This window comes from Aspergillus fijiensis (assembly GCF_003184825.1).
Source record: "Aspergillus fijiensis CBS 313.89 unplaced genomic scaffold BO72scaffold_68, whole genome shotgun sequence".
Lineage (NCBI taxonomy): Eukaryota > Fungi > Ascomycota > Eurotiomycetes > Eurotiales > Aspergillaceae > Aspergillus > Aspergillus fijiensis.
Genome location: NW_024469044.1, coordinates 70302 through 95822, shown reverse-complemented (window position 1 = coordinate 95822; position 25521 = coordinate 70302). Strand labels below are relative to the sequence as shown.

Sequence of the window (25521 nt, the reverse complement as noted above, 5' to 3'; positions counted from 1 at the left end):
CGTTTTGGCTCTCGGCAGGTTTCGCATAGTATAGCGTAGCCCTGGACCAGGTGATTATAGATTTGACTGGAAGACTAGAATCTGAGTTTTTCTTCAAGTCCAGACATTAATGTACGGTCTAGGCCCCATAGTCATATACCAGTGATACGCCACCACAGATGAAGTAGTAGGAACGGACCTGTTCCACACCAAGATAAAGTTGGAAACCGGCATGAACTCCTGTTCACCACAAGTAGAACCCGTTTCAAGATGATCGAATTGCGGTCACCATTCGCATTTATGCTGTACATTCTCATGGATTGGTTCGAGCACATGGCCGCCATAATCTCCTAGAGAACTCGACCCGAAACTCTATCTCAGTCCCTGATCAACAAGCTCAAAAATGGGTCTAACCAGGCACAACACGCTCCTAACTTTGATTTACCCATGATTCAATGAGTTCGGAAAAGACAGACAAGCTCATTAAATCTCCATCAGTCTGCTACAGTTTCCGGTGCGATACCAATAGCACTGACGATCGGAGATATAGCAACACTTCCCGCCCGTGAGTCAACACAACGCACCACCTCTACTCAACCCAGCCAAATCCACACCTACAGAGTGCACAGCACTACGATGAAGTTCCATCTCAGCCCCATTCTGCTTCTCGCAGCACCCGCCTTCTGCGCCCCCGAGCCCACCCCAACCGAGTCGACATCACTGTACGGCCCCCTTTCTGCCACTTCCATATCATCTATGATCTGTGTGCAGAACCGCTGATTCAAACAGAGCACCCTCCAAAACCATCCCCACCCCCAACGCAGACCCCAACCCCAACCTCAACCTCAACTTGAACCTGAATCTCAACCTCAAACGCTCCCTCGCATCCATCGCCCCGCCTCCCCACTCGATCATCACCCAGATCCCGCCCAGCGCCCTCGCCGAACTGCTCATCCCCTCGCGCCGCAGCGCGCTGGCCAGCGACTTCAGCAAGGGCGCCACGCCGGCGTGGTACGGGGCGCTTCCGACGGAGGTGAAGCGGTATATCTCCTATGTCAAGGAGGAGATTGCAAAAGATGAGAACGAGAAGGGGTCTGGGTCGGTGGTAGCTGGAGAGGACGGGGTGCGGGAACTGGAGGTGAAGAAAGGCGAGGATGGAGTCACTTCGGGGGCGAAGACCAGTGGTGGCGGGGCTGGGTTGAAGGGGCGCGTGGGGGAGTCGGTGGGCTTAATGGTTGTGGTGTTGCTTGGATTGGGCGTTTGGGGTGGTTGGGTTTAGGAGGTGGGTATGCTTGGATGTTGGGGTATTGTGGGTGCTCGAATGGATTGTGATCTTGTACTTCGGTTTGTGTTTGTGGAGAGGGAAGATTGTCGAAGGTTGTGGGTGTACTTGCGAGTATCTGGGTTGAGTGGGTGTTTGAATATTGCTTTGATATCCAATCTGCGTTGACTTACACGCAGTGTTAAATTGACCAAGGGGGGAATGGGAAGACCTGAATGCTGAATGGCAAGCTGTTCAATCTGAATCTTGGTCGCTGTGCTATTCGTTCTCGGGAATATTCCAGATTTGAGGGCAGGGGTCTAGAAATATTTCTCGGGATAATCTCTTCATGACAGGGTACTCAAGACTTAGACTCGAAACCTCCATTTGTCTACCCCTACCTATATAGAAGATTAGAAGGAATTTGGGCACCAATGCCAGGCAGACGGTCGTGTGTGGAATTGCCTGCCAAACTCCCCGAAAATGCTTGATAGTCAGATTCTTGTCCTCTACGGGCTTCTTCACAAAAAGAATATCAATAATGCCGTCACTGTTTTGTACTGCCACGTATATGAGAATGTGGCAGTCAAATTCCCAGGCAACAAAACACAAGCGTGTGCTGGGGATGTGCCCGTCCTCGAAATAGGTATACCATCATGTGCCTGGTCGAGCTCTGAGGATCCACAGGCAACAAGATCATTAGTACCTTTGCAATGGTAGAGAATAGGCATGACCTTCAAATTGTCACCACAGGCCAACAAAAGCGGGCCACCTCGAAGTCCTTCGTGTCTCGAGTCCAGCCGTGTTAACCTTCTCCACTCCTGACCAGCCTCGCGGACCACTTCGCATAAGACACAAACTCTAACTTATCAAAAGGTGCTTGACATGCTTCCAACGTTGACCGGAAAGTGCGAAAGTGCGAAAGCAAGAGGTGATTTGTAAAGACCCCCGTGGCGACCGAAGTTCGGAGAGTAACAATCACAATTACAACAAGGAAGTTGCTAGCAGAAGAGAGGAAACTGCCATTGATGTCTCAAGTGGATAATCAGCTCACTGGATCGCCCTTGGCCAACTCCCTCTCTCCTTGCCCACCTCTCGGACTTTACCTTCTTTTGCAGGCACTATATCCCATTCACAATGGATCCGGGTTCTTCGCTGGATTACAACACCCGCCACGGTATCCCCAAGCCCGACATCCTCTATGCTAATATTGACTCTTACTTCACCGTCCGCGAGCACTTTCCGCCTCAGCCCCGACAGACCTTCGACCTCCGTTTGTCTGGACCCGAGCAGGAGCGACGAATAACAACGGACATTCTGACTCGGTGCATTGAGAACAGTCCGGATTCTGGTGAGATGGGCACGCAGAAACTCACTCTCCAGACCCTCAGGGTGCTACAGGTCCGCGATGGGTCGACTTCGCAGGTGGTGCTGGTTAAAATCATTAAGGGTGACCTCGCCAACATGCTGGTAGTCGCCAAGTTCTATGATCCGCTGTACTACAACCACCGGAAATCTGAAGTCGATCCGTTCCGCTGCGTCGAGGAGGAATATACCCGGGAGACGGCGGTTTACCAACACCTGCATCAGCATGGTCTGAGTGACTATATTCCCCAATTCTGCGGATCCTATTCGCTTGACATGCCAGTTCCCAATAGAGGCATTCGTCAGGTGCTTCTGATCCTCGTGGAGTTCATGTCGGGGTTCTCCATGGACCGTCTTCGTCTCGACCGACTCGCCGTGGAGACCCGGCAACACATCATGGAGCAGATCGTCAGAGCCGAGTCCAGATTCTACGCCGTCGGCCTGCGGCACAAGGGCCTTTGCAGGCGTATCATCATGGTCGAGGGAGTCAGGAACCACGACCCTACCTGTCGACCGTACATCACTATAACTGACTTTGGGCAAGCGTATATCGGTTGCGCCACTCGCAAATCTCGCTGATCGCATGAGGACCGCCTCCTCCCCATTTACATCACTCCTATCATCCGCTGGTCTTGCGGCTGCGTGTCAAAGAAGAACGATTTCGTAAAGTGGTGTGATTGGGACTGGAAGGACTGGCTGTGCAAGACATTCGCCAAGGACGATCAGCAACCATACCACTCCACAGATGGCCAAAAGGGCCCCCGACGATGTTCGTGGGGATAAATGCTTCGGCGACATATTTGGTGCTCAATATCAGTGGTGAGCTTACTTGCCTGCCTGCCCTATTTTTGAGCCAAATAGCGTCGATGCTGGATGGTGCTACTTATCCTATTGTTATTTGGAAACGCCTTTGATGTCGGAGATAGACCTACCTTCAACCTTCACCTTGTCCTCTCCTTTCACTATCTACACTGTAGCAGTGCATAGCTTTCATTGGTCCCCTACCGCCCATTTCATTTTGTTTTTCTGCCTTGCGACCTTCTTGGAAAAATGCTGACAAGCACTTGGACTCCATCCATAGCTCATATAGACACTAGCTAATTTCAAACCACGTTTATCCTCGCGCCTTTCTCAGACAGTTTGAGACTTCCTAGAAGTGTCAATGTATCTGCACTTCCAATCACACACCATGAAATGAGAAGACGGGGGCTCTGAGTACAGCGAGACCTGATCAATCCCGAAACACGACCGACGACCGCCAACTCTTCCCGCGGAGCTCGCTGGGGACGGAAGAAACTCATCCCAACCTGCACCCTTCTCGAACAGCTTTGTTTTGGGGCTACGAACGAGACCAATTTGATGAACCAAAAAAAGGCAGGGATGGCCTCTGAGGAGAATAGTCTCAAAGAGAAAAGAGATGGTCCCAGAGGGGCTCGAACCCTCGACTTTAACGTTATTAGCGTTACGCTCTAACCAACTGAGCTATGGGACCCAGTTGATATTTTGAGCTAATACTTGAAACTCATAGAGCAACGACTAATAGTGAGCTGTGAGGTTGAACTCGTTCAGTCCTCAACCGCTCATACCCGTTGTCGCCCGCCAGGATTGTTCCAGCGGGACTGAGACCAGTTCTTCTCGGACAGCGGCATTGCGGTGAATCCCAACATTCGAGATAGCAAATCAATCCCCTCTCCGCGGGCATTCGCTGGCCAGATTGGCCCACATACGTGGAGGGGTAAATGCAATGCAGCATTTCGAAGACCTTTCCTAGGTTGTCTGGCTCCTTTGGAAAGATGACGAGCAAAGGTCCGATGCAAGGGTCCAGTCCGCATGTTTGGCTTCCGGACTTCCGACCCTCGCGTGCTGGGGCCGAACGGACCAATGTGCATGCTACACCTTCAGGATCAGGCTGACCGCAGCGTGACCAGCTGCCGCAGACAGAGGGGCCGGGAGTGGGCTTTCGAGCACCACCCCCGCATTGCAGGGATACCAGAATCCGATGCTTAAGTGCTCCGGCGGATATTCTATTGGGCTACGCGGGTCAGAACGAGTGGACGCCAGCAAGGCTGACTGACGCAATCGAGTCGAGTTCTAGGTCTAGCCACGAGCTTGGTTGGGGTGGGAAGAGCAGAAAAGAAAAGAAGAGGAGGAGAGGGGCCAAGATAAGTGCTTACGCCTCGTTCTCTCTTACCCTGAAGGATGCAGAACCCGTCGGTGCACCTTATATACTTTGCAGCACCGAGCATGGAACTGGTACCTGTTTCAGACCAGTCGCGCCGCTTTTACGAGCGGGGTTGATGCCTGCCCCTATCCTTTGGGTATCCTGACTCCCTGAGGGATCTGATCCTGGGTTGATGCTGTCATTGGATGAGAGTCTGGAAAATGCTTTGGGCTCTGGCTCTGGTTGGAGATCCGAAGCGAGGATCATCGTGGGCGCGGTGGGCGGGATGACCCTGCTTACCTGCGGTAGGGGGTCAATTCCGTCGTCATCCGATCAGGCTGTCCGTCCATCAGTCGGAGTATGCGTGCGCCATTATCCATGATTCCTAAATTACCGATCATCGACCATCTTGGTCAGAAAGGTGGATCATACGTACCCGGCTTAACCTTATTGCCTGTTCATCTGTGGGTAATTGGGATGAATGGTCATTCAGCCTCATCATTGTTATCCTCATCGACATCAATCATCACGGTCATTGTTCCTGCCTGAGGCAACCAAACACGACGACCACGAGCGTGACGAGCCTCATTCCTGTTGAGCCGCGTGCTTCCTTCCTTTGTCCTTCTTTGACAGTTTCCATCCATCCCACTTGGTTCCACTACAACGGAGTACACTTCAACGGTTCAACCTGAAATGAGCGAGGAGTCACCCTTTCCCCACTGACGGAGTGGAGATTGAGGCTCAACTGGGCCGTCCGACAGTCCGGAACCTCTCGTCTAGAGTTTCCTTTCGGCTGTTGAATCCTGATCCAATTGCCCTCCCTTGCGTAATCCCGTCGATAGTGGCTCGGGGTTACTGGCTTGGCTTGCTGCTGCCAGGCTCCCAAGATTTCGGTTCAATGATTACTAGACTATTGCACACGTAGCTAGCTAGCTACCTACCTACTCCGTACCTAGTCCCGAGTCGCTAGTTCGTTGAGCCTCTTGCACTTGAGTCCCTGGACGACTGCAACAGGTTCCACGAGGGCAAAAGAGCGAATGGGAAGAGACGCTACTATTATTAGCGCCGATCGTTGAGGGCAGAGCAAGAGGTCGTACTGCTGACGGCACTGAAACGCAGACGCAGCCTTGTCTAGGGTTGTCCCCCTGACAATCACCCTAAGATACCGTGGATGAGTTAACCCGATATTGGAGGGATGTCATAACACAGCAAGACACAGAAATCATGCCTGATCTGACCGCCCTTCTAAATAGGGATGCTTTGAGTGGGACGGTCGATCTTCGTTGTCGCAATTGTGTTCGAGTCGGTCGTACTTGTGGAGCTTTGCGACTATTACTGTCGTTGTTGGTATTGTTGCTGCTGCTTGCTGCGACTGGGACTACGTCCTGGTCCTGGTGGTCCTGGTCCTTGTTGATTACTGCTGTCACTCGGACCCTCGGACCCTCGGTGACTTTTTAGTCTTCCTTTTTTGTTCCCTCGGGCGGGTCTCTTGCTAGAACTTGTAAGAGAGAGAAAGCAGAGAGAGGGAGTAATCAATTATTATTATTCCCACTCACTACTACACGCACTAGCTCACCTACCTTACTTTTCGCCCCCCCTCTCTTACTGATCTGAGCTGCTGCCCCGGTTCATTTTTCACCCTCCCAGGAATGAGACGGAAAACCAGCCACAGAGCCGCATCAGGACCCAAAAAGTACAAGTTCTCACCATGACGGCTGATCTCCCTCTTGACTCGGCCCAGGCGTTTCCTTTGCATGATCGTTGATTGTCATGGCCTGGGTGGATATACTTCAGCTGGATTAATTTTTTTTTTCTTTATTTCTTTTTGTCTCGCTCTCGATTGCTTTCTTGCCACTGCTCAGATCTTCAGCTGAGACATGCGATTGGCTCGGAATTGAACTTTTCAGCGAAATTCGACCGATTCTGTCTTGAATGAAGCTCGCCACAGTCCACTTGTACTGAAAACACTGCATACTTCAAGGCTTGAGGCTTGGTTGATTGCCTGCGCGGCACTGCAGCGCATTGCAAACATATTACCCGTTGTGGTTTGGCTGAATTGGGCATCGGGTGCCCCCTCGACGTCTGCCTTCCTAACTGGGTTACCAGATCACCACTCCATACTTTATCTCCATCTGACCGCCTTGATTTGTTTCTTCCATCCTTGTAGTCAACAATCCTTCCTCTTGTGATCATCATCGCTTGATTCTTTTTCCAAGGACCAGTGTCTGCGACACTCGATTGTCTCTTTCCTGATGGTGGTATCGGTCTAGACCTACAGTTTTCCTACCGTCTTGCGTTCCCCTTCCCTCCGCCGCACATGGTTGATAGTCCGAGATGGACACCGCCCATAGACCCTCCAAGAATCTGGACTGTATTCCCTACGATGTGTTCTATCAGATCGCGTCCAGACTGGGGTCCCAAGACCTGGTCCAGCTGGGCCGCGTCAACGGGGCCCTATACCGTCTCGTCCAGGACGAGAACATTGCCCGCAAAGCCATCGAGGTACCTCTCTCTGATCTATACGGACAGGGGCATGACTGACTGCCCTAGAATGAATTGCGTCATACCACCGAAGGCCAGGAAGCCATTGCCGCCAGAAAAGGGTACCGCAAAGCTCTGGGTCGGGTGTTCGACATCCGCGAGGCCTTTGCGACTGCGCAGCCATACTCTGCTTCCCTCCTCGCCTATGGCAGCTCATTTCTCTACGGTGGGGGTGCCCTGACCTACATCTACAGAGAGGAGATCCGCGTACTGGACGTTCACGGCGCAAGCTGCACTGAGCAAGTGTTGAACCTTCACCGAGTCGTGTCGCGAATCATCCCGTCCTGTGACCCGAACGAAGAAACGATTCACATCCGGCTCATGCAGTATCACGACTGGAATCTGGCATTCACCGTGGAGCGCGAAGACACGGAGGAGACCTGGTTGATAGCCGTGGACATGCGCCCCAAATTGGAGTGCCACAAGACAGGCCGATTGCGGTTCATCACTCGGTTGCCGGACACCCGACGGCTGTTTGTCCGGCTCAACACTCGGTACATCTACTGGGGAACACACAGCATGCTGAGCGCCGACGGGCATCTGCAATGGGTGGTCGAATGCGCGGATCTCCAGACGGGTCGCAACACCACCCGGGCGCCTCTGATCCTCGACAACTTCTCCGGACACGATATCTCCCAGAACGTATGTTTTGGCGTCTACGATGACCACCTCTATGCAGTGTCGACGATGATCGGCCACGAAGCGGAGGAGATTGACTGGACCTCCTACTATGTGTGGCTGTGCGTGTCGCCCACGGAGGAATCCAAGCAGAGCACGATCAACTTCAAGTGGCGGCGGCAGCACCGCGAGGGCCCCGTGAACGACACCTGGTCGGATCTGTCCCTCCGGGTCGACGAGGCCACGAAGCAGCTGATGATCCTCGAGTGTCGCCGTGAATGGATCAACAGCGGCAGCGAGAACATTCGCACGTACTACATGCAGTCGCTGCCATCGCCGGCTGAGATCGAGCAGAGTAAGCAGGAGCGCTTCGCCGGCTTACTCCGTCGGACCCGCAACGCACCACCCCCGCCCGCCGTGCTCCCCGACGAGCCCCTGACGCGAACCCTGGACTCGACCAACAAACCCCGCTACGAACCGCCCCAAAAGCGCATCCGCCGCCACTACCACCAGGAATACCCCCCGGGAACCGACCTCGCCAAACGACGCGACTTCATCCTGGCTCGCACTAAATACCGTACCTACAATCTTTCGAGTTCGACATTTGTAGATCTTGTTACTGATGCGGCTGGACCCCACCCCGGCAACAGCAGCAACAGCACCACCACCTCGGGTCGCATCCCCACCGACCAACTCCGCCTCCGTCTGGCGTCGCGCAAGCGCAAGTCCCCCATTGACTCTGCAGGTGAAGAAGTTGAGCCGGGGCTGCTGTACCCACCGGAGCTGGACGATCAAGACTCGTCCAGCCGCCAACCAATTGACCACAGTGAAGAACGCTTTGAGTCGTTGGGGGTGCACATGTGGCCCCCCGACCACGCTCCGGCGGCGCTGACGCAGCTGCTTTCACCCACGAAGCGCATCGCCTCGTCCGAGGTGCGCGCCGCCGCCGACGAACGCTCGCTGGTGTACTCGGTGGATGCGCCGGACTCTAGCGATGGCGACCAAGCCATTCTGTTCGTCAACTTCGATCCACTGCTACGGCTGCCTGGACTGCAGCGATTGGACATGACGGACGGGCGTGTGCGAGCGATGCAGCGGCCACCGCAGGAGGCAGCTGAACCGACCCATCCCGCAGGCAAGGGGGAGCGCGTCCGCGTCGGCGATGTTGCGCAGATGGAGTCGACTAGGCATACGAGTTTTGGAGCCAAGCGGGCGGCGGCGGCGGGGATGGGGATGGGTAAAGGGGGAAGGGGGTCACCGGTGCCCTCGGTGCGGGAGGAGGGGGCGATGTATCTGCGGCTGGGGAGGGGATTTTGGTTGCGATAGGGTAGGGTGGGCTGGCGGATGGTGTATGGTTTGCTGGGCAAACCGCCGTGCTAGGATAGGGGAGTGGCACTGCCCTACTGTCTGTGTCTACTGTCTAGTGGTGACGGGGGCTGAGCACTGCCTCAACGTGCCGTGTGGCTGTGCAACGCATGACGGATGGATGGCTGCAGCCAGTGACGCTGGCAGCGCAACCAAGTTATAGATGATAAAACCCGTGATAAATTAATTGGTCAATAAGAAGCTGCATATATTTAGAGGTCGTGAGTTTTGTGTCTCGTCTTCCATGGTGTAGCTACTACTTAGTACTAGGTAAGGTATGTAGAAGGGATCTCCTCCGATCGGATAAGCAGTAGTAAGACTACATAGTACAGTCAGCCTTGGCAGCCCTGACGCGTTAGCCGGATGTAAGCTTACGAGATCCTTACATGTCACGTCCTCCCACCTCACCGGTAGGCAACCCTCCCGCAACCGCATTGTCTTTGGGAATGGTAGTGGTAGTGGTAGTGGCCACAACAGGTGATGTCTTACCTCCGTGGCGTGACGAATGCTAGATTCCGCCTGTAGGATCAAGGATCCGCGAGAATTGCCTATCTGGGTGGTGGTGGTGGGAGTTGGTGTGCTTATGCCCGGCTCTGATTACCGATCTTGGTATGCTGGGCATCCCGCCGCGGGTCTACGTAAGGACGTAAGGCCTGAATGTATGATCTGATCTCTGGTATGGATCCTGATCTCGATTTTTTGGGGTGATATTGTGTAAGTTCTGTTGCGGGTGCGGTTGCGGGTGCGGTAAAGCGTGGTGAGGCTCTTAGGATCTGCTGGATTGGGCTTGGGCTTGTACCGTGCAGTGCGGTGCAGTGCGGTGCAGTGCAGGCAGTATTCATGGTGAGGCTCTAGCACTACACCCTACAACACAAGATCATGTTCTTGTTTTTGAGGTGTATGGTCTGTCGTCTGCTCTGGTCTGTCGTCTATGGTGCCGTATAGCTCCCCCTCCTTTGGACAAGTAGTGATATTCCTCGATACCGTTTGGGCTATACCTCTGAGTCGATATATTCGGCATCATGCCGCGTTGACGCGGGTGTATTGATTCAGATTCATGAGTGGATTCCCGGCTCTGTTCGATGTGTCTTGGGTTGGGCCTCTTGGGTCGATGTAGAGTTTCACGGGATGAGGGTTCGTCGGGGTTTTTTTATCTGGTTAGTTGTTGTGGTTGGGCATGAGCGTGAGGATAGTAGTAGTAGTAGTAGTAGTAGTAGGGGGGGTTACGTATCCTTTGCCATGTCGCTCTCAGTTCACGTTCACGTTTATTCTCGGAATGGATTCAATATCCTTCGGATTGGGGTTATGGGGGATACAGTGCCAGTGCCGTGTAAATGCAGAGGCTAACTAACCCGCCCCCCCCCCCAACACTGACCGCGAGCAGCTGGGCTTACGGTACAGCTTACCTACTGTAGTAAGCTACAGCGTACAGCTTGCCCAAAACGGCGAGTGGATCCCCTCCCCTCTGGTCCATACGGTACCCTCCCTACCCTGTAGGTACAGTACCCTACCCATCCCGACCCGAGTCCAAGCCCACGCCCGTCCGTATATACGGGGGTCGTTGTGTGTAATCTACATCTGACGTAGTAGGGCTCTAGCTCCCGCTCGTCGACAAGTCTAGCTTGTTTGGCTGGGGCTGCTGGGGCTGCTGGGTAGCTGATAGGTTGCGTCGGGTATGGCAGGTTAGGGAGTGGAGTGCGTGCAGTGAGTGGAGTGCATGGAGTGGAGCCAGTGTCTGTGCTGTTCTTCGTATCTTGTTTTCTGACTGGCTTGATCTGACTTGATCTGACTTGATCTGACCTGGGTAAGGGATGCTCGGGTGAGGGTTGGGGATGTGGTCTTGGTCACGGGTTCGGGGATCTCGGATTAAGTTTCTGGTTCTTGGGTCTGGGTTCTCGGTTCTGAGACAGTGGGGGTACGAATACGGCCTCATGTCTTGGGCTGTGGGAATTGGAAGTTGTGATGGGGCTTTGGTGGTGCTCGGTGTTGAGGTTTGAGGGTTGAGGGAGGGGAGGGGAGTGTTCTTGTGATGGGGGGTGGATGGCGTGAGTCATGGCTCATTCAGGTTCTGGGGTGTAGCTTGTCGGTTGCAGTGGGGATGGGGTGAGACTCTATTCTAATCATTTCTAATCAACCTGACCCTTCTAATCAGTTCGGGGTGGGTGAGGCTCTTCCGAGGTGGTCAGGTTAGCTAGTTGCCTGAATGGGGTAGGTGGTGCGAGCTCATGCGCTATGACCGGGGGGGCGGGGGGATATACTTGAATGGTAGAATGAGTTATAGGTGGATGCTGAGGGGATGAGGTGAGACAGGAGCTTTTACCTACTAAGAATGTGTAACCACAAATCCATGCGCACAAGCAACAAGATTCACAACTTCCACTCCCGCTCCTCTTCATGATCCCTTTGGCCTTGAGCAGCAGCAGCACCACTATCAGAACTATACCCACAATCCACTGCACCCCCCTCCGCATTCAACCGCCGCACCTCCGCCAAAACCCCCGGATACGTCCAATTGAACCTCCGAAACCGATGCACCTCCTGCGCGGACTTGCGCCCGCGCGCCTGCACATTGTTCACCTGGATGCGCGACGCGCGCGGCCGCCGCACCCGATCCAGGTCGCGCAGCAGCGCCGGCACAGCCTCGGCCGTGACATGCTCGCCCAGGAACAGACGGAACGCCTCCGCGTCCTCGATCGCCTGGGTGCCGCCCTGGCCCTGGTGCGGGGTCATCGCGTGGGCGGCGTCGCCGATCAGCACCGTGCGGCCGGCGATATAGCTGGGGAGCGGCGGGGTGTGGTGGAGGCGCCAGACGCGGAGGCCGGGGGTGGGAGCTGCGCTGTTGCATGTTAAACCCCAAGTTCCATCTTGATGAGAGTGTAGTCAATTACGGCAAGCTTATTTCGGAGGAACACTCACCGTAGATAATCCCCCACCCAGTCGGGGAAGTCGCGGAAATGCTCGACCAGCTCCGCCTTGTCGGCCTCCGCCGACCAGTTGCCCCCCTCCGGGTACCCCTCTGGGTACCCCTCCGGAGCAATCTTCGCGGCCGTGGACCGCCACAGCATCGCGTCCGGCACGATGACGGCGAAGTTCAGGACCTCGAAGTCGCGGCACGGGTAGATCACGACGCGGCGCTCGGTGGCGTCGAAGGCGAAGACGGTGGTGATGCAGCCCGGCTGCGTGCGGTCGAGGGTTGCCGGTAGATAGCCTAGGGCGTCGTGGGCCTGGGCGCGCGTGAGGGTGAACCGGAAGATGGAGGAGCCGGCGGGGATGGGGTGGATGTTGGGGACGGCGGGGAGGACGAGTGGGCGGAGGGTGGATTTGATGCCGTCGGCTGCTGTTGGTTTTCCAGGTTAGTTGTCAGGATGGTAGGACTGGCTGGTGGCTACGAGCAGGGAAACTGGAACTACAAACCCACAACCAAATCCGCCCTCACCACCTCCCCGGTACTCAACACCACCTCCCCATTCTCCACCTTTATATCCCTTTGCCCACTACTACTACCACTACCACAGCCAACAACCCAGACCCCCCACCGCACCCTCGCCGGGCAGCCCTTCACCCCCACCTCCTCCGACGGCGCCGTCGCCAACCGCAGCAGCTCGTCCCGCAGATCCGCCCGGTGGAAGAACAGCCAGTCCGCGCCGAACTCCCGGCGGTAGTCCACCGTCGTGTCGGCCGTCACCGCCCCGGCTTTGTTGTAGGCGATGGTGCGCGCCACGGGGATGGCCTGCGCCCGCCGCCGGTCCAGCCCCACACTCTCCAGGATCGCGATCCCGTTGGGCCCGATGTTGATGGCCGCCCCCGTTTCGTTGGCCGACGCGGTGCGCTCGTAGATGGTTACCTGGTGTTGTTCGCGGAGGATGCGGGCCGCCAGGAGGCCCGCGATGCCGCTGCCGATGATGGCGATGTTGAGGGGGGACATTTTGACACTTTGGTTGGAGATTGGGATGGGGTGGGTTGAGGGTTGAGAGTTGAGAGTTGAGAGTTGAGAGGGGTTTGAGGTGTGGTGGTGGTGGTGGTGGTGGTACCCTCCCCCCCTTGCGTGAGGCTGAGGTTGGTCCTGCAGGGTGTGAGGGCTTGGGGTTGTTGGTTGTTGATGTCATGCTGGTGATGCCATATGATAATCTTTACCTTGCGAGGGAGGAATGGTTGTGGTTAGGTTGTGGGATGCTGGATGCTGGGAGGATGGCATTATAAGATCATAATAAGATGAAGGATTGGACGACATGGACAGTGAGGGGCAACTATCACCACTAGCCTGTCAGTGTGATTATGATGATCATTCCTACACATCGACAACAGACTGGACTTGGTGAGTTTATGCTGTTCTTGGCCCCATTAAGTTCATCCCTAGCAAGGAGATGCCGATGATGTACAAGTCTGCCAGTTCAGTGTCCTAGACGTACTGATCCTATGTTAATTCTATCATCTCCATCTGGGCAAGATGAACACGTGGGTGAAGCATCACAGCGATGTCCAGCGATCAAACTCATGCATTTGGCAAGCGACGTTGACGCATGAGATGTTTCGGTCGCTCACTCATGAAGTTCTTCTGTGTTTGAACCTTTCATCCACCGGTTGACTGGTCGCGACATGTTTCGTGTCGGTGACCAAGTTCAGTATGATTGTTGCTTCGTTGATGTCTTCTGCCTTGGACAAGTTAGACATAGGCGTAAGCATTGAATCAGTGGATCAAAAAGCTTACCAAACCTCAAGTCTAGACAATACCCCTAGAATAACTACGGCCAAATGCTGGCAGGAGAAGCAAAACCTAAGAGTCAAGAAGTAACTGCTGATCCCCATGCAACCAGTCTGCAATCTTGTCATTCCCCGCGAGGGCTATACCTATCACATCGAGGATAACTCCCTACCCAGTCGTCCCCGATCATCTGATGAATCGAGATAAGATCCCTGACAAAACTACCAATCAGATCCTCTGCACCGCTACTTTCCAAGGCAGAAGGCTGGCCGTGGCAACATTGCGTAACGATGCAGGACCAAACAGAATCCGGATTCTTCCCCGCATGGCCCGAGTCTGGCAGTGGCAGAGGATTTCATTGATCGCCCTACCCGGGGTCAGTCGCTCAAGTCCGAACCGCTGGCCAACCTCTGGCCAAGTCGATTGGTCGGTGCCTAAAAGGGGCTGCAGCGAGTCTTCTGGAAGATTGCCTGTCTGATCCATGGCTGAGTCCGCTGGGCAACGTAATCCTGCGTCCACGGTATGGTCGGATGTTCCGTGCCGGGAGGTCGATAGGTATGGCTGGAGTGGTTAGTGGTAAGGAGTGTAGAAGAAGTGTTAAAAGGTATAGTATAGTATAGTATCTTATTTCATTCATACTACTCAAATACTCAAAGATAAGAAGAAATTCGTGAATCCGTCTGTATAGATGCTGTTGTTCTTCAGTGCTCTGCTCAGTTCTCAGTTGGCAAGGCAGGCACCTCCCTCCTGGCCGTGTAATGCTGCTGTAACATCGTGTATTGTAACTCTGCCCTACGCCTCGTGCGGCCCCACCGTCTCTTTTTATGGCAGCCAATGCCGAGTGCTGGTGAGCGGGGAAGAAGCCGCATCAGCCAGCCCTGTGAGTCTGCGACAATCTTGCCTTCTGCTGCCCTTTAAATACTAAATCTTTCCCCCCCCACCGTGTCAGCTTCTTCTCCTTACAATCTTCTTTTCCCTCTTGACTGTGTCCGGGCCCGTATACGCAAATCTCCACCTCAAGACTAGACAGTCTAGGCTCCATTCACCGGGCATAGCGGTAGACAATCGCCCACATTCCGGCTTAACAGTAGTAGTTCACTCGCGGATATTCTTATCCGCTCGCACACCGACACATCGGCTCGCCCCTCCCTTTTGCCCACAGCCTCCTTTCCCAAGCAATTGATGTACTACCAGAACTCGGGATATTCGCAGGGTTGGTCCGGCGGTTATCCTCCTCCTTCTCATCAGGGAAGCTGGGGTCCGCCGCCTCCACACCACAACCAGTGGGTTTACCTGTTACGAAGATAAAGACACGCACGCAGACTAATCGATCCCGCTTTAGATATCCCCCTAGTCCACAATACTATCCTCCTGCAGGACCCCCTCCCGGCCCTCCGCCAGGACACCAGTACTCTCCTCCCCCCGGCCCTCCGCCCGGCCATCAGTATCCTCCGCCGTCCGGCCCGCCTCCGTCTCACCACTACTCCTCCTCCGGTGGTTATCCACCCTACCCCTCCCCGGCTCCATCCCCCTACGGCCACCCTCACACTCCGACCCCGCCACCGCAATCCTCATCCCCAGGCCACACCCGATCCTACCACAGTGAGTCCATCCAAAACCCAGAAGTCATCCCCTCCCCCCAATTCTCCCTCTAATGCCGCCCCCCTCCGACCAGGCCACTCCCAATCATGGGGCTCCCTCCCCCCGCGCCCGCCGCAGGAGGCCCAACAGTTCGGCAAGGGCGCCCCCTCCAACTACCGGTTCCAGTACTCGACCTGCACGGGGCGGCGCAAGGCGCTGCTGATCGGCATCAACTACATCGGCCAGCCGAACGCGCTGCGCGGCTGCATCAACGACGTGACCAACATGTCGACCTTCCTGAACGAGAAGTACGGCTACCGGCGCGAGGACATGGTCATCCTGACCGACGACCAGCAGAACCCGATGAGCGTGCCCACCAAGGCCAACATCCTGCGGGCCATGCAGTGGTTGGTCAAGGATGCGCAGCCCAACGATTCGCTGTTCATTCACTTTTCGGGTGCGTGGCCCCCACTGAATAGCTGTGTGTCTGTGTGCGCGTAGAACTGACTGACTGACTGGATCTGATATCAGGGCACGGAGGTCGTACGCCTGATCTGGATGGTGACGAAGAGGATGGTGAGTCTTGCAGGCAAAAGCAAAACACATAAACCCCACGGCATTAACCTGATGAAACCGGCGTCAAGGCTACGACGATGTAATCTACCCCCTCGACTACCGCACCGCGGGCCACATCGTCGACGACGACATGCACGATATAATGTAAGCGAGGCCCTTCACCCTGCATACAAACACACACACCCCCAGCGAGAAAGAGAGAGAACGACAGCTAACCAAACAAAAAGGGTCCGCCCCCTCCAACCCGGCGTGCGGCTCACGGCGATCTTCGACTCGTGCCACTCCGGCACCGCGCTGGACCTGCCCTACGTCTACTCGACGCAGGGAATCCTCAAGGAGCCCAACCTGGCCAAGGAGGCGGCGATGGACCTGTTCAGCGCCTTCCAGTCGTACGGCAAGGGCGACCTGAGCAGCGTCGCGCAGACGGCCATCGGCTTCTTCAAGAAGGCGGCCAACGGCGACACCGCCCGCCAGCGCACCATGCAGACCAAGACCTCCCCGGCCGACGTGGTCATGTTCTCCGGGTCCAAGGATACGCAGACTTCGTACGTCCCTGCTCCTCAGGAAGGAAGGAAATGGCTTCGCCAGACTGTGCCGAATATGCTAATTCTTTTTTTCTTCCCCGACGGATAGGGCCGACACCTTCCAAGATGGCGAGGCGCGCGGCGCGCTGAGCTGGGCCTTCATCAAGTCGCTCCAGCAGCGGCCCAACCAGAGTTACCTGCAGCTGCTGAATTCCATCCGCAACGAGCTGGAAGGCAAGTATACGCAGAAGCCGCAGTTGAGCTGTAGTCATCCGCTTGGTGAGTGGTCCTGCCTGTCCGGGAGTAGGGCAGGTGAGAAAGAGAGAGTGTGTGGATGTGTTTGCTAATGTTTGGGTGTAGATACCAATTTGCTTTTCGTGATGTGAGACGATGCGATGGATTTGAGGGCCGGGGACGGTGGCATTGGCGTTGCATATGGGTTTGGTGTGAGCGATTTCTTCTGTTCTATTCTCAGCACCCCTCGGGGTGGGTATATACACTCTATACAATATACAATATCCAACTATGAGAGCTGTGCTCGTCTATTCACCATCTGACCGTAACGCGTAAAGCTGAAACACCACCACTTCCTACATGCATCCACCCTCCCGAAACATCATAAAGCCACCGCTATGCTCCCATCCACCCTTCGAAAGGCACGAACCACCCTTGCAGAAGGAAACTAAGTATCGACACCCCCAACCTCAGCGTTCAAAAACCGCACAAACGCATCGGGCATCTCCTCGCTTGTCAGCCCGCCGCCGCGCGCACTGGCATGCGGGCCGGCCACATACGCCCGATTCAGCGTGATCCACTGCCGCCGCCACCGCTGCAGCCGCGGCAGCGCCAGCACGCCGCCGGCGGCGGCCAGCTCCTCGGTGGGCCCGCCGGCGCGGGCGACGTGCGCGGGCACGAAAAGCGGCGTCGCCGACGCCGGGATCGGGATCGTGATGCCTTCGTCCCTTCTCCCGGAGGAGGAGGGGGAAGCGGAAGCGGAGGCCGCAAGCGCCTCGTCGGCGGTGGGGTGCGCCTGCGTGAACGCGCGGATGGCCGCGATGATGCTCGAGGTTGTTTTCTCGATGCTGTACAGTGCGGTGGAGGAGGTGGTGGCGGGGAGGGCGGTGGCCTGGTGCGGGCGGATGCGGGGGCGGCCCAGGGGGGTTCTTCCGCCGCCGTTGGTGGTGGTTGCGGTTGTGTAGGTTGAGGGGGCGATGCTGGCGGTTTCGGGATTGGTGAGGTGGGTGTTGGTAAGGGAGGTGGTGGTTAGGTCTAGGAGGGATGTCCGGGGGTGTTGTTGTTGTTGGTCTTCGGGCGATGCGGTGGAGGGGTGCGGGAGGCCCGTTAGGGCGGTCCAGATCTCGGCGATGGGAGGCGAGGCGTCCGACCATGGCACCGTGAAGAGCGGCTTGTCCCATCGGCTGTGGATGCTGGGTTCTTCGTAGCGGAAGATCAGGTTGTTGAGGAGGTCGGTCGGGTAGGGGTCTTCTTTGTCGGTTGTTGGTGCATCGGTGGTGGTGGCCTCCTCCTCCTCGGAGGGTGAGGTAGGTACACCCTCCGCGGCCTTGCGCTGGATCCTCGCCTCGTTGTTCTTCACGCACTGCTCGATCGGCGTGCCCACATGGACCTATGCCCCCGTATCTCAATTAGCATCACTCTCCCCTCTCACCCAGCCTCTTGGAGGGCAAGGACACACACCACACAACTGCTCGTCTTCAGCGCCTTCGCCTCACACCACAACTGATACCGGTACCCCTTGATGTAGTTCATCCCGTCCAGGATCACGAAACTGTCCTTGCCCAGCGCCCGCTTGGCCCGCGCGTACGCCACCCCGCGCGACTCCTTCTCCGTGCGCGCCTGGTCGTAGACCGTGCGCGGGTGCGACGGATCGTGCGTCGGCACCACATGGACCTTGAACCGGGGCTTGGAGTCCGGGAACACCCCGGACGCGTAGAGCTCGTCCTGCGTCGCTTCGAGTTGCGCCGCGAGTTGGTTCGCCCGGTAGGTCAGCCCCGAGCAGGGGTAGCCGGTTAGCACTATGAGCTTTTTTCCCGGGGGAGGTCAGTATTCCGTACGTTTCATCGTAGGTCGGTTGGGCTGAAGAGGGGATATGAAGATTGGACTTACTGGCATGGTGGGCTTGTGCTGGGTGGGATCAATGTCTAGAATTGTCGGATGGTTGGTATGTGTGATGATGCAAGTTGGGGATTTTTTTGCGCGGGGCCGCCGCCGCCGCCGCCGCGGGCGGGCGGTGGGTGGGGTTACATGTGACTTTTGCTTTGGCCGTAGAGCTGGTCGGGTTTTGTTGGTTTCAACTACACTGCGATTGATTGAGATTGTATACTTGTTTACAAAGTGTTTCGAGGTAATGGCAAAATGTATAATGTAGTAGATTGATAAAAGGGGATATACGCCCGTCTATCCAAGCAAACAATCACTTTTGTATGTACTGTACCATGTACCCCCGCGCAACACCAGCCATGCAACCCAATTCATGTCTCGTCCAGTCCCCGGCCGTCTATTTCAACTCCTCCTCCGTCCACCGGATCTCATATCCAAACACCGTCCTCCGCAGCCGCTCATCCTAAGCCCAAGATTAGCACTGATTCCCCCAACAACAAAGCACGACAAGAAGACTCACTCCCGGATCATTCTCGAACAACACATCGTCCATCACCTTCTCGAAGATCTTGGTGACGTGGAACCCACTCTCCTCGGCCAGCGGGAAGAACTTCTCCGTCTTGGGCAGCAACCACGGCTGGTACGGGGTGAAGATGACGAGGGCGACGGCCTCCGGGCTGCGCTTGAGCGCCGCGCGCATCGTCTGGATCAGGTTCGGGTGCTCGCGGTGGCTGTACACCACGTCGGCCATGATCAGCAGATCAAAGCCCTGGCTCCGGGCGGCTTCCGGGAGATAGGCGAGGAGCGGCGCGACGGAGGCGCCCCATTTGTACCCGTCCACATGCAGCGCGGAGTCGCAGCCGACGAGCGCGGCCGACAGCCCCGCGTTGTGGCGCATGTTCTCGACCAGGTCGACGTCCGGGTAGTCGGTCATCACGGCGGTGCGGGCGCCTAGGATGGCGCTGACGATGCTGGGGACGCCCGCCGCGGCGCCGATCTCCAGCACGTCCTTCCCCTTGACGAGTCGGTCGGCGTGTTCTTCGAGGTAGTGGGAGCTGGTGCGGCCGGCGTTCCAGAGGAGGTTGCCCTATCGGAAGGAGAAAAGGTGAGTTTGGCGAAAGATGTTGAACAGAATTGGGGGGATATACGTAGAGCGGATGGCTGCCCACCAGGCGGACGCGCACCGTCTGTCCAGACAGCATGTGATGCTCCGCAAAGGTGGGCTCCGGTTCGGGCTCGTAGAACCCCTCCGGATCCTGGAACATGCCCCCGGTGTCGAAATTGTCCTCGTCCGCCATTGTTTCGGTCGCTCGCTGGGTCAAGTGGTGGTCAAGGATGCGAGGGGCATTGCGGGCGACCGATTCGGATGCAGGCGCCCTGCGCTGATAATTTCTCGCTATCGCGATAGTGTCGAGTGGAGCTCGTCCGTAGTGGGGGATGTCCTTTCTGGGTTTAGCTTGATCCCTAGAAGTCACATGATACCATGTGACCTGAACCGAGGTAGCGATTCCGGACAGCCTTCACGGTGCTTGCAGTGCAGTGGGTTGCGCAGCAAATTCCATAAGGAAAAACTCAACCCCGCGTGGAGATGCGGACCGGGTAAAAGTCGGACACGGGATTTCCCTTTTGGGCTCTTTTGGCTCTTTTGGCTCTTTTGGCTCCAACAGTGATTGTTCCAACAAGGCAATCTTGGCGATCTTCAAAGACTTGCTGGAACTGGTTTAGTCCTGCTACTTAAGTTCAGTCTATTCAGGCCTTGGACTCCTTTCAATCAATCATCAATGATCATTGATTGCTCAAGGAGAAGATTGGCCTTGCAGTGGACGAGGTATGTAACAGTACCTTGCGTCAAAAGTACGTATGCCTTCTTTACCCGGGGTGCATGGATAATCTACCAAGTACTGGACTGGACTTCCACCGCATAAAAGCTGGAGAGTTGACTTCGGGATTCTGGGGTTGGGCTTGGGTTTGGGACGGTTTCATCATCATCACCCCACCCAGTCGTTGAAGTTCTTTCTTATCGTTGACTTTCTCGTTGGAGATTTGCCGGACGTCATACCGCGGTCCATCCGGTCAACCGCCCCACGTGTTGCTGGGACTGGGGACTTTTTTTTTCTCTCTGGCTCAGTCTATTCTTTCTACTTAACTGCATCACTGCTGCTTCCGCTGCTTCTCATCACGCCATCCCCTCCCTCCTTTTTCAAGGCTGAGAGGCAGCTAAAATCTCGACTGGACTCCACCGGATCAGTCCACGCACTTTGCAGAGATAGGGTGAAAGCAGCCCTGTAGTGTACGGAATACAGTACACAATCCTCTTTGTTACCTGTTAGATAGTCGTCAGCCTTTAGCCGTCTTTCACTTACCTTATCTTCATCTCCATCTCAGCTTATATCAACTGCCATCTTACATCTACACCTGCACTTCACCTACACCTTTACCTACAACCACCATCACCACCACCACCTACATCATCACCTCATCCAGCCCAACCACTACACCACAAGTATCGATAAGAATAATGGCAACCCTCAACCCCTCCCAAGCCCACCCCCAAAACCTCACCACCACCTCTCCGGCCAGCTCCGTCCCGCAACCCCCCAACCCCCTCAACCTAGCCGCCGCGGCCGCCATGGCCGTCACCAGCACTAGCACCAACACCACCAGCACCAACCCCTCTCAACATCCCACCGAACTGCACCAAACCCACCACCATCACCACCACCAACAACAACACCACCTAGACCCCTCAAACCACACCGACAACTACCCGCACCAGATCACCGGCTCCGGCGGCCCGACCGCCACCGCCCCGTTCCTGCGCGACTTCAGCCTCGTCGCGGAGGCAGCCAAGCGGGCGCAGATGTCCGTCATGGTGCGCGATCTGGAGGGTGTGACGCTATAGAAATGGCCGTCAGAATGACGTGCATAGATCTGGGTCCTGCAAATACGGCCAGAACTGATTCTTATTCTTTTCCGTTCAAAAACTGGTTAGATTTCGGTGCAAGAATGAAGTGTGAGGCGCGCGAGGTGAAGGGACAAGGATCGGAACGATCAAGCGACAAACCGGTGGTTACTTTAGAGTCAAGGGCTGGATTTCTTCGACTCGCGGGGGGCAAAGCGCCCAGGAGATGCGAATCAGAAAGAGAGGTGGATATGGGGAAGGTCATCGATGGATGCGATGCGATGCGATATACTTCCAGCGGAATCACGATCCAAGCCCAAGCCCAAGCCCAAGCCTAAGACCCGGACCAGGGTCAGGGCCGAAGGTTCCGCCAACCCACCAGCGCAAACCCAAAACCAAACCCAGTCAAAAACATACCCAACAGAACATCAACACCCACGACCAACCGGACAAATGAGCAGATGCATACATATATCCTTCATCCTCAGACCCTCCCTGACAACCACCTCGACCCCCCCCCACCCCCTCCACTTTCCAACCCAGCCCCCTGATGCACCATACCTGCACTAGTCAACTAATATCCCTCCCCTCATTCCTTTCTGCCCAACAATCCGACTTACATTGGCTCCTATGTTCCGGAAACATTTCTTCTGTTGTTCAATTCTCAAATAATAATGGCGCATACGTGTGGGGTGGTGGATTGATAGCGGAGCCTGGAAACATCCGGCATGAGTACGAGTACGAGCATGAGTATTTCTTGGGGCGTTGGACTTTTCTGTTCTTTGATGTTCCAGGTCTGGAGGACCTGGCTTTAATGTGGTAGCTGAGCGGTAGCGGTAGCGGTAGCGGTGGGATAGATGATACACGAGAATCCGAGTTGTTTCTTACTCTTACGCATACTCAGGTATGATGCGGTGCGGTAGTGTAGTGGACCTTTGTGGGAGTCTTGCTGACCCCTTCAAAAAAGCATGGGGTATTGAATAGTACGGGTGTGGGGAAAGGGCCAGGGAAAGGGTAGCATAGTATACAGAAACGTTCCCGGGTCAACCGTTGCGTCTGCATTACAACGCGGTGGGTCAAGTAGCACCACCACTACACCGCTGGACGGGAGTCTGGAGTACAGTCCACATATCGAAATCCAGGTCCTTGAAAAAGCGGAGGGGGAGGGGAGTGTCGCAGGGTAGGTATACTAAACCCACGACAGCCACATCTCACCCCGGTACCCTGGACTACCTTTACCTCTACATCTACCTCCAACCCATACTAAAGACAACCCCCGAAGAGGGTAGGTAGGTAAGTTGGCATCCAGTCCAGGCTGGACTGAATTGCGATCCATAGGCGCATGTATGGACAGTACATGTGTGTTGGTGGGAAGAACAGTACTTCCATGCATCAGGTCAGTCAATATATCAGGCGCGTCTTCAATACAGCCAGACCGGAGCCAGCAGGGCCAGCAGGGCCAGTGGATGGAAGGGAAGGGGGGGGGGGGGGGGGGGGGGGGGGGGGGGGGGGGGGGTCGATGCTGTGCTTGATGTATATGTCCTGTACATTTACATGTGAGGTACACACGTGTACCTAGACAGACTTACAGAGCTGGGTGGGTTTGGGATTTGGATATCCAATCAGTCCTGCGGGGAGTCGGTGTTCTGGGCCTAGCTTCATATCTTTTTGTTTTGCTTTCGGATGGAGGAAGCGGTAGTGGAGTACTGTACTGTGAATACTAGGTAACCCCTGGCTGTGGTGATCGGGTGGGTTTGACGGTTTCGGTCGGATTGGGTTGATGAATCCTGCCCTCATCAGATAAAAGCCATGCTACCGTACCTAGTAACGATACCTCAATGCTCAACCCAAGCCGATTCTTTGTGAAGTATGTGAACGAAGTTCTCGAATCTATCTATCTAACAAGTACAACCCCCCGAAACGGGACCGGGCCGTGCGGACTGAAAGGAGCACAGCGGAAAGGGGGTATGTCATACACACAACGCATCATGCAAAGCTATGTAAGATGTAAGGGTCGGTGGTATGGCCGAATATGATGGTATGTATGTACATGAAAAAAAAAACCATACGGTGGATGTTGCCTGTTGCCCACACCACCAAAAAAAAAAGCGTACTCGTACAATTCAAAGCAAACAAGTGTATAAATAGACATGCATGCGTTGTCTGGTTTTTTTTGGGGCATGTTTGTCCCTGAGGGTTGAGGTGGTGGCAAGCACTCATGTGATAGGTGGTCAAGAAAAGAAACGCAAAAGAAAGCACGGACCGAGAAATGATCAACACCAAACGCCGAGCTAATGCAGATGACAAGATCCCCAAGATTAAAGGAGAGAATTGAAATAAATCGGATCGAAAAAGGGGGGGGAATATCGAAGAGTAGAAAAGGAATGACTTTTAGACCAGATATTATGGTATAAAAATGGTAAGGTTCGACGGTAAAATGGTATAAGGATCGACTAACGGCCGCCTTTGGCTCGCTGAACTCCGAGGGAAATATGCATTTTTCGGGTTTCGTATGTGTGTGTGTGCGTGTGTGTTTGTGTCTGTGCGTGTTCTGGGTCGATTTAGAATTGAGGTGGTGGTATGAACAGGCGTCACGTGGAATGAGGAGGGATTCGGATTGACAAGGTCATCTGATGCGAAGTATATGGTGGTGTGATGACGGCGCAGCATTTGGAGTAATTTTAGATCTGCGTCGAGGCTCCGATCAAATTCGGCTGCGAGATGCTCCCGACCTGCCCCGGTCTGAACTTCTTCTTGCGCGAGAAGCTGATGCTCAGTCGACGGCTGAGTCGGCGGACCGGCGGGGTCCAGGCTTCAGTCGAGAGAATCGACATGGGGCGAGATTTCGGGGGCTGCGGATGGGCCGGAACCGCGTAGTAGTCCATTGTCGTCGGGCTGGCGATGGAGGTGCTGGACATCACCGCGTCCTCGTCAATCCCGAAGAAGGATTGGCGCCGCCGGCTGAGGACCTTCTCGCTGGTGCTCTGGAGGGACATGTCTTCGACAATATCGTCGAGGGCGTGGGAGAAGCGCCGCAGGAGCTTGGGCTTCTCGCAGATCGACGGGGCGCGCTGCTCCAGGCCGTACATCTGCAGCGGGGTCGACTCGGGGACATCGTCCCTCACGGGGGTGGAATAGTAGCGGGGGATCTTGTAGTGTTCCGGTCGACGACGAGGGGCGGGCGGAAACCAGACATGGTGATGCGGAGATTGTTGGGAGACGGGGCTTCCGGAGTAAGAGGAACGAGATGAATCGGTGGAGGCGGAGGTCAACATCCTTCTATTTCCGGCAGTGTGTGTGTATGGATGTTTGTGTTGGGTATGGTGGGTAGGTGGGTGAGTGGGTGAAGAGAAAGAAAAGAAACGAAAGGAAGATATTGATTGTTAGGGGAAGGAAGAAAAGAAAGTTGTAACACGGATATGACGAGGGAGGCTGAAGAACGATAGTAGACTAGAGACGATAGACTGGGGGAGGAGTTGTAGCAGCAGCAGGGGGGTTGGTGGTTAATTGACAAAGTGGACAGAGTAGGTAGTAGGGGTAGCAACGAGAACGAGAGGATGAGACCAACTCTCAAACGAGTCAGATGGTTCGTCTGTACTCGGTGTCGGGGGACTATAATTATAGCAGTTTACGGTAGCAAAGAAAGGACGAGAAAGAAACTAAAAGGAGAAAAGTGGGGGCATCCGGAGGATTCACGGCTTCACTGGCCCAAGACGGATGGAGATGGATCCAGTTATTCGCAGTGAACTGCCAGTGAACTGGTACCAGTGGTAATTCGGTGTAATTGATCGGTACCAACTACGCGAGTTGCCAGTGATGGGCCTGGTG

General features: G+C 55.3%; 9 protein-coding genes and 1 non-coding gene across 10 annotated transcripts; 5 read left to right on the top strand and 5 right to left on the bottom strand.

The window, feature by feature from the left end:
- Nucleotides 1-856: 856 nt before the first annotated feature.
- BO72DRAFT_355383 (uncharacterized protein) lies at nucleotides 857-1051 on the top strand (the record flags this gene model as incomplete). The annotated part of the gene is made up of 1 exon (XM_040940717.1): nucleotides 857-1051. A coding segment is annotated over one exon (195 nt), but the record flags the coding sequence as incomplete, so codon positions are not given.
- Nucleotides 1052-2377: 1326 nt separating this feature from the next.
- Nucleotides 2378-3184, top strand: BO72DRAFT_462641 (uncharacterized protein; the record flags this gene model as incomplete). The annotated part of the gene is made up of 1 exon (XM_040946569.1): nucleotides 2378-3184. The coding sequence occupies one exon, from the start codon at nucleotides 2378-2380 to the stop codon at nucleotides 3182-3184; it is 807 nt and encodes a 268-aa protein (XP_040796831.1).
- Nucleotides 3185-4023: 839 nt separating this feature from the next.
- On the bottom strand, nucleotides 4024-4097 carry BO72DRAFT_t263. The gene has a single exon. It is a non-coding gene; the product is annotated as a tRNA-Ile (tRNA).
- A 3003-nt stretch (nucleotides 4098-7100) lies between these two features.
- fbx15 (F-box domain protein) lies at nucleotides 7101-9506 on the top strand (the record flags this gene model as incomplete). The annotated part of the gene is made up of 2 exons (XM_040943393.1): nucleotides 7101-7268; nucleotides 7317-9506. The coding sequence occupies 2 exons, from the start codon at nucleotides 7101-7103 to the stop codon at nucleotides 9249-9251; spliced, it is 2103 nt and encodes a 700-aa protein (XP_040796830.1). The 3' UTR covers nucleotides 9252-9506.
- Nucleotides 9507-11657: 2151 nt separating this feature from the next.
- Nucleotides 11658-13215, bottom strand: BO72DRAFT_500612 (FAD/NAD(P)-binding domain-containing protein; the record flags this gene model as incomplete). Its single annotated transcript, XM_040948914.1, has 3 exons — nucleotides 11658-12126; nucleotides 12207-12627; nucleotides 12705-13215. The coding sequence occupies 3 exons, from the start codon at nucleotides 13213-13215 to the stop codon at nucleotides 11658-11660; spliced, it is 1401 nt and encodes a 466-aa protein (XP_040796829.1).
- A 1778-nt stretch (nucleotides 13216-14993) lies between these two features.
- Nucleotides 14994-17194, top strand: BO72DRAFT_438780 (caspase family protein). The gene is made up of 8 exons (XM_040943392.1): nucleotides 14994-15275; nucleotides 15335-15594; nucleotides 15668-16030; nucleotides 16105-16149; nucleotides 16218-16293; nucleotides 16377-16694; nucleotides 16783-16952; nucleotides 17034-17194. The coding sequence occupies exons 1-8, from the start codon at nucleotides 15175-15177 to the stop codon at nucleotides 17057-17059; spliced, it is 1359 nt and encodes a 452-aa protein (XP_040796828.1). The 5' UTR covers nucleotides 14994-15174; the 3' UTR covers nucleotides 17060-17194.
- Nucleotides 17147-18942, bottom strand: BO72DRAFT_489465 (putative RNA polymerase II Elongator complex associated protein Kti12). The gene is made up of 3 exons (XM_040948091.1): nucleotides 18798-18942; nucleotides 18369-18713; nucleotides 17147-18297 (listed from the first exon to the last, which is right to left on the bottom strand). Exons 1-3 carry the CDS (start codon nucleotides 18801-18803, stop codon nucleotides 17356-17358), a joined length of 1293 nt encoding a protein of 430 aa, XP_040796827.1. The 5' UTR covers nucleotides 18804-18942; the 3' UTR covers nucleotides 17147-17355.
- A 98-nt stretch (nucleotides 18943-19040) lies between these two features.
- Nucleotides 19041-20379, bottom strand: efm7 (putative nicotinamide N-methyltransferase Nnt1). Its single transcript, XM_040945701.1, has 3 exons — nucleotides 19940-20379; nucleotides 19312-19878; nucleotides 19041-19254 (listed from the first exon to the last, which is right to left on the bottom strand). Exons 1-3 carry the CDS (start codon nucleotides 20087-20089, stop codon nucleotides 19189-19191), a joined length of 783 nt encoding a protein of 260 aa, XP_040796826.1. The 5' UTR covers nucleotides 20090-20379; the 3' UTR covers nucleotides 19041-19188.
- Nucleotides 20380-21420: 1041 nt separating this feature from the next.
- Nucleotides 21421-21693, top strand: BO72DRAFT_388609 (uncharacterized protein; the record flags this gene model as incomplete). Its single annotated transcript, XM_040941728.1, has 1 exon — nucleotides 21421-21693. One exon carries the CDS (start codon nucleotides 21421-21423, stop codon nucleotides 21691-21693), a length of 273 nt encoding a protein of 90 aa, XP_040796825.1.
- Nucleotides 21694-24374: 2681 nt separating this feature from the next.
- Nucleotides 24375-24968, bottom strand: BO72DRAFT_388519 (uncharacterized protein; the record flags this gene model as incomplete). Its single annotated transcript, XM_040941723.1, has 1 exon — nucleotides 24375-24968. The coding sequence occupies one exon, from the start codon at nucleotides 24966-24968 to the stop codon at nucleotides 24375-24377; it is 594 nt and encodes a 197-aa protein (XP_040796824.1).
- Nucleotides 24969-25521: the final 553 nt, after the last annotated feature.